Source organism: Dama dama, chromosome 16 (assembly GCF_033118175.1).
Source record: "Dama dama isolate Ldn47 chromosome 16, ASM3311817v1, whole genome shotgun sequence".
Lineage (NCBI taxonomy): Eukaryota > Metazoa > Chordata > Mammalia > Artiodactyla > Cervidae > Dama > Dama dama.
In genome coordinates, this window is record NC_083696.1 from 35,862,742 (window position 1) to 35,878,418 (window position 15,677).

At 44.3% G+C, this 15,677-nt stretch overlaps 1 protein-coding gene and 2 non-coding genes across 4 annotated transcripts in view; 2 read left to right on the plus strand and 1 right to left on the minus strand.

The window, feature by feature from the left end:
* Positions 1–294: 294 nt before the first annotated feature.
* Positions 295–15,677, minus strand: part of NFX1 (nuclear transcription factor, X-box binding 1) — a 69,091-nt gene continuing 53,708 nt past the window's right edge. For both annotated transcript variants that reach the window (XM_061163823.1, XM_061163822.1), the window contains exons 16-24: positions 13,255–13,485; positions 12,372–12,445; positions 11,481–11,582; positions 10,706–10,747; positions 4,604–4,702; positions 3,941–4,007; positions 2,399–2,544; positions 1,629–1,730; positions 295–578 (exon numbers count right to left, since the gene is read on the minus strand). In XM_061163823.1, the coding sequence (XP_061019806.1) occupies positions 506–578; positions 1,629–1,730; positions 2,399–2,544; positions 3,941–4,007; positions 4,604–4,702; positions 10,706–10,747; positions 11,481–11,582; positions 12,372–12,445; positions 13,255–13,485 (936 nt within the window). In that variant the 3' untranslated portion in view covers positions 295–505. The remainder of the gene's footprint in view (positions 579–1,628; positions 1,731–2,398; positions 2,545–3,940; positions 4,008–4,603; positions 4,703–10,705; positions 10,748–11,480; positions 11,583–12,371; positions 12,446–13,254; positions 13,486–15,677) is intronic.
* LOC133071482 (small Cajal body-specific RNA 17) lies at positions 7,905–8,047 on the plus strand. Its single transcript, XR_009696435.1, has one exon. It is a non-coding gene; the product is annotated as a small Cajal body-specific RNA 17 (non-coding RNA).
* On the plus strand, positions 8,123–8,205 carry LOC133071476 (small Cajal body-specific RNA 18). Its single transcript, XR_009696430.1, has one exon. It is a non-coding gene; the product is annotated as a small Cajal body-specific RNA 18 (non-coding RNA).

The window sequence follows — 15,677 nt, forward strand, 5'->3', positions numbered from 1 at the left end:
CTGACTTAGATGTGGTGTACCAAGCTGTTGTTTGGGATTCTGGACTGAGAAGTTAGCCTTTATCTTTCCGAAGATAGTGATCACTTTGGATTAAGAATGCAAGGCATTGTCAGGAGGAGGATGGGTAACTGGATGGACATCTGAGACCATGACTAAGTGACATTTTCAGGCTAAAATTCCGGTTTGACTAAAATCAAGTCCGATGTTCCCCCAACCCTCAGGGCAATCATGGTGATGGTGTGAGGAGCCTGTGCAAATTCAGCTGAATCACTAGTGACCGTCCAGTCAGAGATCTGGCAATAGTGAGACAAAGTGAGACACTTTACAAATGGCAAAGCGGACAAGGGGATTTCTGACACAATCGTGGTTTGCATGTATCAAGGTCAAGACAGTAGGTGAGCTGTGACTCCACCAAGCAGTCGGGAACAAGCATGATTTATCTGCGGGGGAAAAAATCTCCATCACACCCAATCATTTTTTTTTTCCTAAGTGTGTCATGATCTCCTCAGTCCTGGACATCAAAGTAGTCAATTACTGGCTCCTTCGCTATCTTCTGTAAATTGCTGTTCCCAGGATTCCTGAAAAGCAAACACAGAATGAGCAACCTTTTCTTGCTTGGGGGAAACCGATTCAGGCCAGTTTTAGAAAGTGAAGGGTCAGCTTCTTTACAATGTCTGAGACTCTGCTGAGACAGCGCGGTCCACATGAGCAAGTAACTGTTGGAATTTGGTAAAGGGCACACAGGAGTTTATATTCATATATCAACACTATTCTTTCTATTCTAAAATTTTTCCATAATAAAGTCTTTCCCCAGGGAAAGAGTGGGGCTGGTCCTGAGAGCTACTTGGCCCCAGGACCCCTGGCTGACGCTGTGCCCAGTGGGCCATACTGAGCTGTCCCGTCCAGCTCCAAGGGAGCCACGACGGCTAGGACCCTCCTGGTGACCTTGTACACGTCCCTACCCGCCCTCCCAGAGGTGCAGGAGGCTCTGGGGTGCTTCTGTGTGGAAGGCCAGGGCGAGAGGAGACCCCACTGGGTTCCCAACAGCTTCCAGCTAGGTGGCCTAGTCCCACGTAGGGCAGCTGGTCCCCTCCTGGGAAGGGAAGGCAGGATGACGACCCCTCCCCGCTCCTGGCTGAGAAAACACCTGCCAGACCTGCTGCTTGCTCATGCAGTTTTCTTTTCTCTTTAATCACGAGCATCCGGGAAAATGATTCAAACCATACGTAAGCAGAGCAAAACACGAAAGTTTTCCCCTTCACTGCCAACGGCCCCCCTAGAATCCCACTTCTATCTCCAGAGTAACTGCTGTGAGTGTGTGATGTTCCCACATCACCTGGTGTGGCAGACTGAATCCATTTCCCAGAGTCACCATCTAGACCGTGGAAATTATGGCTAGTGCCTTTGCTCCCTGGAGGGCAAGTGGGCATTACAAATAGCAAACCTGGGACCCCTCTGGCATGAACAAACGTGTCCGACCTCTCAGTCAAACGTCATATGTCTGAATGCAATGCCCCAAGGCCAGGCCCAAGGAGGCGCCAACGCCTAGTGCAGCTCAGGGCAGTTCACTCCTCGCTGGCGTCTCTGGACAGACAGGGCCCTCTGGGAAGCAGCTAAAGAATCCTTACTTGTCTGTCTGTCTGTGATGAGCGATCGGTGGCGGAGGCCGTGACTGATTCTCCTTTTCGAGTACACCTGTCAGTGTGGTAGGAGGACAAATGGACTTCCCTCTGTGAAAAGTCAGAACACAAAGTTTTGAAAAGCGAGAACTGTTTGTGGAGACAGGCAGACAGCTGGAAATCCGGTCTGTGACTCTTAACATGATGCAGGACACTCTCCATATGACCTGTCACCTTTGACTAATCCTCATCCCTTTCATCTATCTCTGCTGGGCCCACTACCTGCTTCCTCTCATCTCACTTGAGTCTTCTTTGTTGGGAGGTTCTTCCAACTTCCCCAGATTCGGACAGTGATCCTAGGTCCTGCAGTCCCCTCCTTGCCCACACTCCTGCCTTAGTCTCCTCTAATGGTAAACACTCTTCACAGAGGATGCCCTGAGTCCCAGGCCAGCACTCTTTCTGTTTCCATGATGTCAGGAAGACACAAGGGAACGAGGGATGGATCTGATGTGAAATGTGCTGTAGGTATGTCTGCTCTGAGGTCTGAGGCATGGGCTTTACTCTCTGGTTCAGAGCCTTAGATCAGTCAGAATAGTTGGCCCAGAGGCAGACTCTTCACCTAATCTTCCAAAGAAGGAAGAAAAACAACAGCCCAAGGCCAGGCCCAAGGAGGCACCAAGGACCAGTGCAGCCCTCCTGCACTGGTCACCGACCAGCCCAGGTTCTCAGGCCCAGGGCCCCCCCGAGCAGTTTCCCCTGTGACAGCGAGATCCACCCACCTGACCGCAGTGACCACCACGTTGCGCTTCGGCTCACTATCATAGCTCACGCTCTCCAGGCCGTACACCTGGGCCAGGTCGTGGATGATCCGGCGGTGGTCTCTGTTCATGGGAGGGAAGCAGTGGCTCTTCTTACTAATTTTCCCCTGTATGGAGGGAAAGGAAGACTGACTGGTAAACATCATTTTGAAAACAGGCTATGCCTATAGAGGTCCTTCTCGCTGTCCTGGAACAGCCTGGGCCAGTAAGAGGTGACTGAGTTTGGGAGGCCCAGGGACACAGCAATCCACTGCCTGCTGGGCAAGGTGGCGGGACTGGGGCAGGAAGGGCGCGGGATGTACTTCCTGCAATTCCTCTGTGAACCACGTGGCAGCAGCTGGCTGGGGCCAGGGGGGCAGCGGGCGAGTGAACCAAGCCTACGTGGACAGTGCAATGGTTGCTCCCACAGGGCCTCTAACTGGGGAGTGAGTGATGTCCTCAAGAAATGACTAAATAAACTGAAGCGTTACAAAACAAGAAAATCTCACTTGTACACTCCACACTAAAAATGGTGAGTTTACAGAGACACGCTAGCAGAGAACTACATCTGCTCAGGTTTCCTAATTAGGAGGGCAACAACGATTCCATTTTCTCCTTTGTGCTAGCATCCTGCTGGGAGTGGGAACAGAAGGGAGGCAGGGCAGAGGGTGAGTAGGCGGCGGGAAGGAAACCTATTTTCATTAGATACAGAGTCAAAGGAGCCATCTTTCCCTCACTCACAAGCCCTCTGAATGAAGAGGGAGATGCCGCAGGGCTGGCTGCTACTGACTATATGAGAGGCTTTACTGCTTAAAGCCACCTCCTCGACATCTCCGGCTGCCTCCAGGACAGGCTTCCCTCTCCTGAAGGAACTGATACCATTACTGTTCAACTCTACTCATTCAACTTTCTATCTCTGCCCAACATATTCTTTCCTGCCTTTGGGGTATTAAGAACCATTGAGTCCAATCATACAACAGTCCTTCAGAGATCTCTGTGCATGCGTATGCAGTCATGTCTGACTCATTGTAACCCCATGGACTGTAGCCTGCCAGGCTCCTCAGTCCATAGGATTTCCCAGGCAAGAATACTGGAGCAGGCTGCTATTTCCTCCTCCAGGGGTTCTGCCTGACCCAGGGAGAACCTGAGTCTCCTGCACTGGCAGGCGGGGGTTCTTTACCACTGAGCCACCAGGGAAGCTCATCAGAGATCTGAGGAGTTAGCATGTCTTCCTAAGTATCCTTATTGAATCCCCTTCATCCACAGTGTCTCCTTCCATTCTTAGGCACAAGGCTAGGATGTGTATTTACATTTAATATTATTGCAGATATCTTCCCTGAACCAGGCTAGAGCTTCCATGAATGTTATAATGGCTGGGCTTTGGAGAAAGGTAAGGATCCTCAAGGCAGCTGTGACTTTTTCCTACAACTACTTTACACTGACAGTGTTTCTGGGACTTGATTTTTTTTTTTTTTAATCAAGTTGGCCTTAGAGACACACAGAGTTGGATATTTTGATTTCAACCTTATTCACGGCCTCCACGAGGGCTTCCATTTCCTTCTCAATATCGCTGACAAACTTTAAGTCCTTCCTGAAATGAGAAATAGCCATAGTTAATTTCATTTGTTTCTGCTCTTTTGAGAAGCCCTCCCATCCACCCTCTGCCTATACAGTGCAGACAGTGGACAATGTGGGCAGGAAAATTGCAGAGGCCAGGCAGGAACTGTCAGATAACAGAAGGCTGAATGTGACGGAACAAAGGGAAAAAAGTAATAAGAAAACAATTATGAGAAGAGAGAAGACAGAAAGAGAAACAGCCATCAGAGGGCCAGGAGACAAGAGGAAAATAAGACCGTTACCACCCATGTGAAGACCACCCATGTGACGGAGACCTGGATGGGCAGAGGTGGAACGCAGCCAGAGACCCTTCACTGCAAGCCAGTCCAACCCTTGGAGGGCCCCACCTCCTACCACAGGGGCCACACACACACACACACACACACACACTTCCCAAGTTCAACTCTTCAATGGGACAGTTTTGAGAAACCAAGAGAATGACTTATTAAATACCATATAATCTCTTATAATATACAAATATACAAACTGGCTCAACCACAGAGGACTGCATATCTTAAAAGAGCAAACATCTGGTGAGCCACACTTAAGGAAGTAGGTCAAGTCACATACCTAGCATCTTCCTTCAAACTGTCACTGAATTTTGACCCTGAAGAACGTACGTTGAAAGGATCAGAATCATCACTGATATGAAATGCCTCTGCTAATCTCCTGAAAGAGAGTGAAGTATGTAAATGAAAGGAAAGGAGGGGGAGGAAAATTATCTCATAGTAACAGAGTACCCACCAGGTTCTATGTTTTTTTATACATTAATCATCTCATTTCAGTAAACCTGATTATTCAGGAGAATAAGAACAACTTGGGACAAGATACTGAATTGTCTTCATAGAACAAAACAAGTAAGACAGATTTAGATGGTTCTGAGCAAGCTGTAGGCTGACACTAGAGACTTAAGACTGTCTCGTGAAGAGAAGGCTGAGGGAGGGCACGCACCGGGGATGGTCAGTGGGATATTATTTCCTCTGAGGTTTCACCTGAACATCAGATGAATAATGTAGAAAGATAATACTAAAATTAACATCACTCTACAGAAAGTCTACAAAATAAAGAATTCCATTAACAACATAAGCGCTGCATTAATTTTAATGTACTTCCTTTTATACTTTTCTTCTGTAATTTTAAGTAGTACATGAAACTCTGAATCTTTTTTAGCATTTCTCATATTACTGTTTGATTTTCACACTCCCTGTGTTTTAACAGCTGCATAATCCTCTAATTTTATATGTCCCACAATTTACATAAGCATTCCCCATTTAGGTTCCTTTAAGAGTCCCCCAGTTTTTGAATATTATAAGTAACACAATATCTCCAAGCAAAAACCTTTTAGGATTATTTCTCTGGAAAATGTTTCCAGGTGTGGCATAACTGCATTAAATAGTATGGACCTGAGACCCAGATCATCAAGGTCTAAGGGTTCCAACAATGCTGTTTGTGCTTTGAGCAGGAGTTGTATGAGTCTCGTGGCATCTCACCAACACCTGGTTATGTCCTTTTTTTAAGATAGTTAAAATTCAGTTTAGCATTTATAGTTTTCCTTTACAAGGAGACAGGGATCTCTTACAAGCTTAATGCCCATAAGAATTTGGTTTATTATTGCTAGGTTTTCTGATTTTTTACCAGCAGTTTCAGTTCAGTTCAGTTCAGTTGCTCAGTTGTGTCCGACTCTTTGTGACCCCATGAACTGCAGCACGCCAGGCCTCCCTGTCCATCACCAACTCCCGGAGTCCACCCAAACCCACGTCCATTGAGTCAATGATGCCATCCAACCATCTCATCCTCTGTTATCCCCTTCTCCTCCTGCCCTCAATCTTTCCCAGCATCAGGGTCTTTTCAAATGAGTCAACTCTTCGCATCAGGTGGCCAAGGTATTGGAGTTTCAGCTTCAACATCAGTCCTTCCAATGAATACCCAGGACTGATCTCCTTTAGGATGGACTGGCTGGATCTCCTTGCAGTCCAAGGGACTCTCAAGAGTCTTCTCCAACACCACAGTTCAAAAGCATCAATTCTTCGGCGCTCAGGTTTCTTCACAGTCCAACTCTCACATCCATACATGACCACTGGAAAAACCATAGCCTTGACTAGACCAGTGGTTTAGTTTTCAAATTTTCAAGAGAATTCCTAGAGGGGGAGATCTTTTGATGGTTTGACTAGTTGGCCACTAATTCAAACGTACACACCAATAAAACATAACTGTGGGGTGAATTTGGTCTGCCAGTTTTCCATTTCTGTAATGGAGCATGTATTTGCAACTTTAGATGGCATTTTCCTTTTCAAATTCACATGTCTCTCTTTTTTTTTTTTTTAGGTCTGTGAGTAAGAAAGAATCCTTATATAGTGAGGGTCATTATGTCATTGTTCAAAGATTGAGGAGAAATTCAAAAGGCTTTCAGAAATAGCTAGTTCTAATCAATAACTTTCATTTACTGAGCATCTACTATGTATTAGGCTTGTGCCAAGAGTTTTATGTATATCATCGTTAGTTTTAATGTATTAATCCTCAAAACAACTCAGGGAGGTAGATACTATTATTATCACTCACTATTCACAGATACTTGGGAAAATTAAAGCTTAGAGAGATAATGTGTTTTGTCCAAGGTCACACAGCTATGTGAGTGGAGCTAAGATTCAATTCTGGGCAATCTAACTCTAAAGCTATGGTTGGCTCTAACTGCTGTGCAATACTGTCTCAACTACACAAAGGTGCATTTCCGTGTTTTGGAGGCCTTCTATGCATTCACTACAGCATTTCTGAAATCTCTGGACTGCAGCAGAGAACAATATGACAGTTCTTAAAGGACAAGAGTTTTGAACAGCAATTATTACAAAGTTACCATAAGGGTCAAATCAAAGGAAATTTGGGCAGTGCTATTAATCATATTACAGTCTACACATTTAGTCACCTAAAAAGGTATTGTTAACAATTGTTCAAAGTTGCCCTTCTAGGTAAAACAAGACTGCATTTGTCTGCGTTTATCTGTTTCTGCTTAATTCTATCTTAAAAAAAATTTCAAAGAATGGTAAGTTACAAGAATATTACAATGGGACTTCCTTAGTGGTCCAGAGCAGCTTCGAATCTGGTCTGGGAAGATGCCATATGCAGGGCAACTAAGCTTGAGGACCACAACTACTGAAGCCTGAAGCCTGCACGATCTAGAGTCCATGCTCTGCAACAAGAGGCCCTGCTGTGCACCTGCTTGCCAACTAGAGAAAGCCACAGACAGCAACGAAGACCCAGCGCAGCCAAAAAAAAAAAAGGACAACAAACTCCTACATGCTCCTCACCTAAATTCTCCAAATATAAACATTTTCACAGAACTATACCTTTAATCTCTGCTGGAACTAGAAAGTCTGTCGGGCACTGAATAAAAAAAGCCTCTTAAAAAAAAAAAGAAAAAGCCTCTTAATCTGATAAAGAATATACTCAAATAACTTACAACAGACATCATAGATAGTGGTGAAATACCTACTATCACTACCTTCTATTCAATATTGTACTGGAGGCCTAGCCAGTGTGATATGGCAAGAAAAAGAAAAAAGTTAAGAATTAGAAATAAATTAGAAGAGGACATGATTGTGTACACGCAAAATCCAAAAGAAGCTACAGATAAACAATCAGAAATAAGTAATTTAGCAAGGTTGTGAATACTGGTCAACAAATATCAATTGTATTCCTACATGCCAGCAACAAGCAATTAGAGAATTAAAATTTCAAAATGGTAACAAGGAAAAAATACCATTTATAATAGCATCAAAGCCGAGGCGGCTAGACTCGCTCGGGAGATACCGGCGCGCAAAGCGGGGCAGGGAGGTTTGCAGGGTTGGGTGTAGCGAGTAGCCTAGGGGACAGGGCGCCCCCGGGTCCACCATGCAGCCCCCGGATGAGGCCGCAGTATTTTCCTTATATGATCGGGCCCCATAGCTGGCGGCGCCGCCGGCCCGGAGCCTGAGAGGATTATGAAAACGTGTCAGGCGAAATGGGGCCAGGGACCCGGGGGCTGGGAGGTTAGGGAGAGGCAGTTAGGCTAAGGTTTGGGTTTGGTTAGGGTGGCCCCTGCCGCTCTGCGAGCCCTGGTCGATGATGACGTGACCACTGCGCAATCTGAGTTCTGGGAACTAGGTGATGGAGCGTGTTCTGAGAACGGACTGAGACCGAAGGAAAAAAAAAAAAAAACATCATACAGCAAGGAACAATCTATTTAAAGATGTACAAAATCTATATACAGAAAACTATAAAAATATCATTGAAAGAAAACATGACTAAATATAAGGATATACTTTGCTCATGAACCAGAGGCCTCAATATTACAAAGTATCAAATCTTCCCAAACTGATCTATAAATACTAGCTCAGTCAAAATCCAAGTTTTTTTTTTTTTTGCAGGTATTGATAACCTATTTCTAAAATTTAAATGGAAATGCAAATGGCCAAGAATAGCCAAGACAATCGTGAAGAAGGACCATGTTTGAAGAGATATGCTACCACTTTTTAAGACTTGTTATAAAGGTAAAAAAAAAAAAAAAAAAAAGACTTGCTATAAAGGTACAGTAGTTCAGATAATGTGATACTAACACAATGGAACAGAATGAACTTGGAATAACCCATACGCAACATGACTACTTGCTTTAAAACAAAGGTGGCACTGCAGTGAACTGAGAAAAGGATTTCTTGATAAACGATATTGGTCAAGCGAACATTTGTTTGAAAAAAAAAAGGACTCATGAACCCTCCTTATACTATGATTAAAAAAAAAAAATTGGTCCAAGTCAACTATAGTTCTAAATGTGAAAGGTAAAATACCATTATGACCTCAGGATAGACAGATACTTCTTAAACAAGCTATAAAATGTACTATTAACTAAGGAAAAGACTGATAAACTGAACAACATTAAAAATTAGAAATGTCTATTTATTAAGACACCATTTGGAGAGTGAAAAGTGAATGCACAGGGTGTGAGAAACAATACACGAAACAGGCCTTCCCTGGTGGTACCGTAGACGGGAATCTGCCGGCCAGTGCAGCGGACATGGGCTCAGTCCTTGGTCTGGGAAGATTCCACATGCCTCAGAGCAACCAAGCCCTTGAGCCACAGTTACCAAGCCTGTGCTCTAGAGCTCGTGAGCTGCAACTACTGAAACCATGTGCCTACAGCCTGTGTTCCGTAACAAGAGAAGCTACTGTGATGAGAAACACATGCACTGCAACAAAGGTATTCTTACTCAATGAAGAGGAGCCCCCGCGAGCCACAGCTCAAAGCTCACAAGCAACAGTGAAGACCCAGCACAACCAAAAATAAATTTTTTAAAGGAGAATAAATTTATTAAAAAAAAAATATATATATATATAAAGGTGGTGGTTTAGTTGCTAAGTCATGACCGACTCTTGCGACCCCATGGACTGTAGCCCACTAGGCTCCTCTGTCCATGGGATTTCCCAAGCAAGAATACTGGAGAGGGTTGCTATTTTCTTCTCAAATAAAACAAAGGACTCATATCTAAAATATAAAAGAATTCTTAGTAATCAATATGAAAAAGACAGATGATATAATTAAAAAATAAGCAAAGACTTGAACTGGTACTTCACAAAAGATATCCAAATGGTCAATAAACATATGAAAAGGTGATCAACCTCACCAGTCATCAGAGAAACATAAATTAAAAGCTCAGTGATATCCAGTTATACATCTACAAAAATGGATTAAAGTTTAAAAGACTGACAATTCCAAGTGCTGACATAAACAGAGCACAGTGGGAAATATGACCCTGTTCATGGGAGTATAACTTGGTACAACCATTTTGAACACTGGCAGAATCAACAGAAGCTGAAAATACGCGTACCTTATTAATCAGCAATTCTACTCCTGAGTTTATTATCCGACAGGAATGAGTACATATATAGAGCAAAGCTAGTACAAGGATGTTCTTTACAGAGCATTATTTGTAACAGCCCAATACCAATAACAACACATGTAATCTATTAACTAGAGAATAGATAAGTGATGATACATTACTAAAATAAAATAAATATTGTTCAGGAATGAAAACAAACAAAATACTGACTACTACATGCAACAAAAGGAGTATCACAAATATAATGTAAGAAACCAGACAAAAATACCACCCACAGGATTTCATTATTTAAAGTCCAAAAACACACAAAATAATCTAAACTGTCAGGAGTCAGGATACAGGTTATATCTCAGTGGAGTGTTAAGAACAGGTTCTGGAAACTTTCAATATCTTGACCTCATTGCTGATTACACCAATGTATTCACTTTGTGATGACTCACTGATCTGTATAGTTTTGATCTATATGTATGTTATACTTCAACAAAAAAGTTCATTGAAAGAATTTTAAGCCTCTTATCTCCATTGGAATCAGGAAGTCTGCCAGTCCCTGAATTAGTATGCTGTGGGGCATGTAATGTTTATACTTGCCTGAAACCACTTCAGCTCATGTTTCAGAAACACGCTGAGATCACCTAACTGGTTTATCCTTAGGCACTTCAATTCTTGATGATTGAATTTCTCCTGCTCTCCAATAGCAGCAAAAGACTCAGAGCAGGTGCTGACTGAATGCTTGAAGGGTTGCTCCGTCCCACTAACTTCACAGAGCTCAAAGACAGTTAGATAAATTGTAGTTCAAACTACTTACTTTTTCCTTTCCAAGGCTGAACATTCCTCATCACACTCCAGCCTTGAGAAACAAAGAAAAAATTAAGTGAGAGTGCAGGTTTCACAGCTCCTACTCTGAGTAGCTCAGTTGGTAAAGAATCTGCCTGCAATGCAGGAGAGCGGGATTTGATTCCTGGGTCAGGAAGATCTCCTGGAGAAGGAAATGGCAACCCACTCCAGTATTCTTGCCTGGTGAATCCCAAGGACAGAGGAGCCTGGCAGGCTACAGTCCATGGAGTCACAAGAGTCGGACATGACTTAGTGACTAAACCACCATCACCACTCAGCAATAAGTTCTTGAATGGTCACCCTAGAGACTGAGCATACTCTGATCAAACAATGGCTGGATGAGGTCCCTCTCAAGGACAGGTGGGCAGGCCTTCGAAAGACTTCAGAGTGTCCTGAGGCTGCTCAGCCCCCCAAATGCTCCCAGCAGCCCTCTGACAGGCCCATCTCCCTCTCTTGACACAGCCACCTCTCTGTTCTCTTGCAGGTTAAAATGGACATGCCCAGGTCTCTGCTTTCTCTGGCTACTATCCGGAGTGAGGCCCAGAAACGCTTCCTCTGGTCTTAGCTGTGTCCTGAGTAGGATTCACTGCACTGGAGTGGCTATGGCCTCTTAATGTCAGAGGTCTGTTGAATATTGTGTGTGCAAGGCTTTACTGCTGGGGACTGACACAAGTGAATGGTTCCTGACCTCTGGAAATTAAGTCTAATGCGAGAAAGAGGGCACAACTACACATTTTTTAAATTACCTGGCTTGGTGAATTTCCTTCTTAGTAATCAACTTGCTGATCTCCACTGAATCTCCAAGCTGCATGTCTGTTATTTTGGAGGCCATGGAAATAGCAGCTATTCTGAAGTACAAAAAAGAAAGGGAAGAAAGGCACTGCATTTCACAAGAATCTCCTCACACCAGGCACACAAAATACGTCTTTCAAGAAAAATCTACCTCTTGACAATCTGTGTAGCCTTGGAAGTCTATTTATTGTAACTATCCACACATTTACGTGGTATCTCAATTAGTCTAAACAGCTCCACAGGAAATGAGGCAATCGATTTCTTAGCACTCCCTTGAACATCTTGGGCCAATGCCCAGGACTCAGTGGGTATTCACGGTCAATCTGATGTTGCACACTCCTGAAGTTCCACCTCTATGACACATCTCTGCATCTCTAAGTTGTTATCTCTGCCTCTATTTGTCCATCCATCCTAAAATCTCCACCCCTGTACTCAGATCCCCATGTGACCACACAGGTCCCAAGACTTCAGGAGGCTGCAAAGACAACCCACAGAACAGCCAGAAACCCCCACACTCCAGTTGGAGCAGAGGGCATGGCTGTGCCACCACAAATGGCGGGACAGGAAAGCAATTCATGCAACCTCAGGGCATCTTCCCTTCTGATCTCATGGTGAAAGAGGACCAGAGATAGAGAGAGAGGAAGGAGGAGGGGAAATAAAATGGTTTACAAATTAAGGTTAGGGAAGGTAATGAGGTACATAAAGCAGTACTTTTCTTTGAACCTGAAAAGCTAGACTCAAAATTTATCTAAAAACTGTCCTTAAAAGTTGCAAAGATCCTATAATAAACTCCGGTATATCCTTTACTTAGACCTGCCGATTGTTAACATTTAAGCAGCACTAACCTTTGATAAGTACTGGATGCTTCTGAGCAAACCATGATTTCCTTTCTTCGTCCACACTCACACTGCAGCTCTATCTGAAATGAGATGAACGTGGAACAGCTTTCAGCCCACGGAAAACATGTGAATGGGCAGGTTTCATTCTTAAAGCCTCCCTCGAATCAAACCTTGGCAGAGAACAGAGACAGGGAAAGGCTCCTCTCCAAGATGGAGGAGCTAACCACACACGCAAACTGGCAACGTGGTGGCTGACACTCTAGGAGGAAGTGCCAGGTTTGCGTGCCCCTTTCTGGGCATTATCCCTGTCCTTACTCCTGCCTGCAGGGGCAGGCCTAGAATGAAGTTTCTACCACCAAACCAGAGGGAGACACTTTCACCTCCTCAGGGGAGACCTTGCTCCATCCCTCAGAACAGTTAAGTCCCCCACTCACGTGTTCCTGTGGAACCCCTGCAAGGGTGTAACTACTTCACAACCCTTACCTGAGTCACAGGTAATTACCTGAGTAACTAGTTAGTATCTGTCCATCTGATTAATAGAACCATGTGTCTCCTGTTCACTGGTAGATCTCCAGCATCTATATAGCATAACATCTTCTACAACTTAAATACTTGTTGAATGAATGGAGTGGGCAATCAAGAGTCTCTCTCGATAATTCGATTGAAGGGAGACAGAGACTGGTCAGGTGGCAGTGGGTACTTTCTAAACTAAAAGGCCATCTCAAGCTTGGCAGTCAGAGGTCCACCTTTCTCTTTGTTAACTTGCAGTTCCTTGTAACCAACGACCCCGGATTGGGATGTGTGCTTCAGTGCCACTGCAGACAGTTCTAGACTCATCAGCAGCATCAGGACCACAGCCAACACCTCACCTGGAGCCAGGACTACGCACCTTGGCCTTGCAGGCGGTCACTGGGCAGGGCAAGCTGAGGTGGCAGGGTGCCATGCATGGGTGGCCACAGTCGGCTCTGGAGGAGGTGCAGGGCTGCTTGCAGACCTCGTCGCCCAGACATTCTCCTTTGTGACAGAGCCTCTGACACCTGTGCATCCCACACGGCAGCGTGGCGCCGCAGGGCAGTCCACAAGAGATGTCCACCAGGTGACAGGGAATGTTACTTCGTAACTAGGAGAGAAGGAGCCGGGTTCTCATCTCCATTCAGGATCTGGGGTGGGTTTCAACTTCCTACTTAGACATTCTGGAACTTTCACAATTAGTATATTTGAAAAAAAAAAAATTTTTTTTTTTTTTTTTTAAATCAGGCTGATTTTTAAAGTCTGAAAGGTTAGTTTGAAAAGAAAACAAACCTGAACTTTATTTAATTATGCTTGTTACAGTTTGAAAGGATTTGTTTTAGCAGCCCACTGTGACTTGCAACATAAACTTCCCAAGGTGAGTAACAGGCATGTGAAACCAGATAACTAGGGAGGATCTGAAAATACTATGACTAACTGGGAGGGTCAGGGGATCTTCTACCTCTGCAAACAGCTAGGGCACTGAGTTGACAGAAACCCCAGGGGTGGGGGCACCCTTGGCTCATGGTTTCCGGACTGCTGGCAGGGCAAGTTTTATGTAATTAAATACTCAGCTCTCCTCACATCTCCCAACCCCTGGTCTCCATAGTTTTAGATAGCTCTGTCATTAAAAAAAATTAAGAGGCAACAGGCCATGGAACCGCCAAGTCATTTTTTCTTGAGAAATTGCCTTCCCCCAGGATTCCTCACTCTAGGAAAAAGATGCTGGGATTTTACTCCTGTGGGACCAAAGATTACTCTCATGTACCTGCTCAAAGTCTTTTAAGAGCCCTCAAAGAGAGAAGTATACTTCGACTCTGATGAGGCATAACCTTTAATCTTGAAGAGGGCCCCAGAGTCTAGTACATACCTGCTTTGGATTCGGTATTTTGGTGGAAGGTATTCCCAGTCACTAAACACTCACTTACTTTACCACTGGGATGCACACGCTGGGCCCTGTGCTGCTCGCGCCCACATTACCTGCCTATCTTCTCAGCATCCTTCAGGAGGTTACTTATGTTACTTCCTCCAGGAACACCTTCCCTGGGTAGGGGGTACTGAAGGGACCCCCTTCCCACACGGCTGCACCTATAATCGACTGCTCATTCATCTGCTTTCTGCCCCACAGTGAAGGCTCCACCAGGGCAGGGCCAGCCCCTGTTTCATTTCTCAATCACTTGAACCCAGCCAGTTACCTAGTACAGAGCAGGCAAGCAGTAAATATTTGCTGACTGAAGTCCAACAACACAAAGATAACACATGGATCTCTTAGAATGGTTACTCTTAGAGGAAGTAAGATTTCTCAGAGGAAGAATAAATACTAAGGATTATGACCTGAGAACCTCTGACAGGAAGTAAGTGGAGAAAAATATGTCCATCAAGATAAGAATACTGAAAGCATGTTGTCACAGTTGTCAAGAGTTTCAAGAAATGCTGGCCAACATGTTATGAAGTAAAAAAAAGCAGGTTACAAAACAGTATAGTCTTCATAGAGTAGAGGAGAATATGTAATACCCATGCCTGAAATCTATACACTAGAATGTTTAAAAGTATTTCTTTCTGGGTAGCAAAGCTATATTAACAGTCTACGATGAATATGCCTTTTTAAAATTAAACAAATTTAAAAATGGTTTCAAAGGGTCTATAGTCAGCAGTGCCAAATACAGCTTAGACGCTAAGAATAAGGATGAAAATCCTTCACGGTAGTGGCAGTGGGGAGGGGCAGGTTAGTGGGGAGGAAGGCGTTTGGCCCATCAGCAGGATGGAAATCTGTGAAGGGAGTAGAGAGCAGGATCGGTGGTAACTGGCAGGGAGCCCACTGCAGTCTTGGGATATTCTCACTGTAACCCTTTTCCCCAGACTGGCAACCCCTCCCCATGCTAGCTAACCTGGACGCTGTCTCTGAACACAGCTCATGTTCTCAGGGCCTACTGGCTGAGTTTCATTTCACTGTAACCAGATTAAAAATAAGAGCAGAATAGTCTAACAATGCTACTGACTGCATGGTTCCATTTATGTGGCCTCATGAAAAGGCAACAGACTTTGTTAGGGCAGACAACACATAACTGGTTACCGGGGCTGGAGGAAAGTGGACAGTAATTCTGAAAGGACACAAAGGAGTGTTTGGGGGTGAATGACCTGTTACACATCTTGACTGTGGTAGTGGTGACATGACTGTATGACTGCTTTTGTCAAAACTCATAGATTTGCATGCTAAAAAGGGTAAATTTTATTTTATGCAAACTATACCTCAATGATAAAAAAAGAAAAAAAAAGTGGCAATAGCAAATCTCTGCTTCTTTG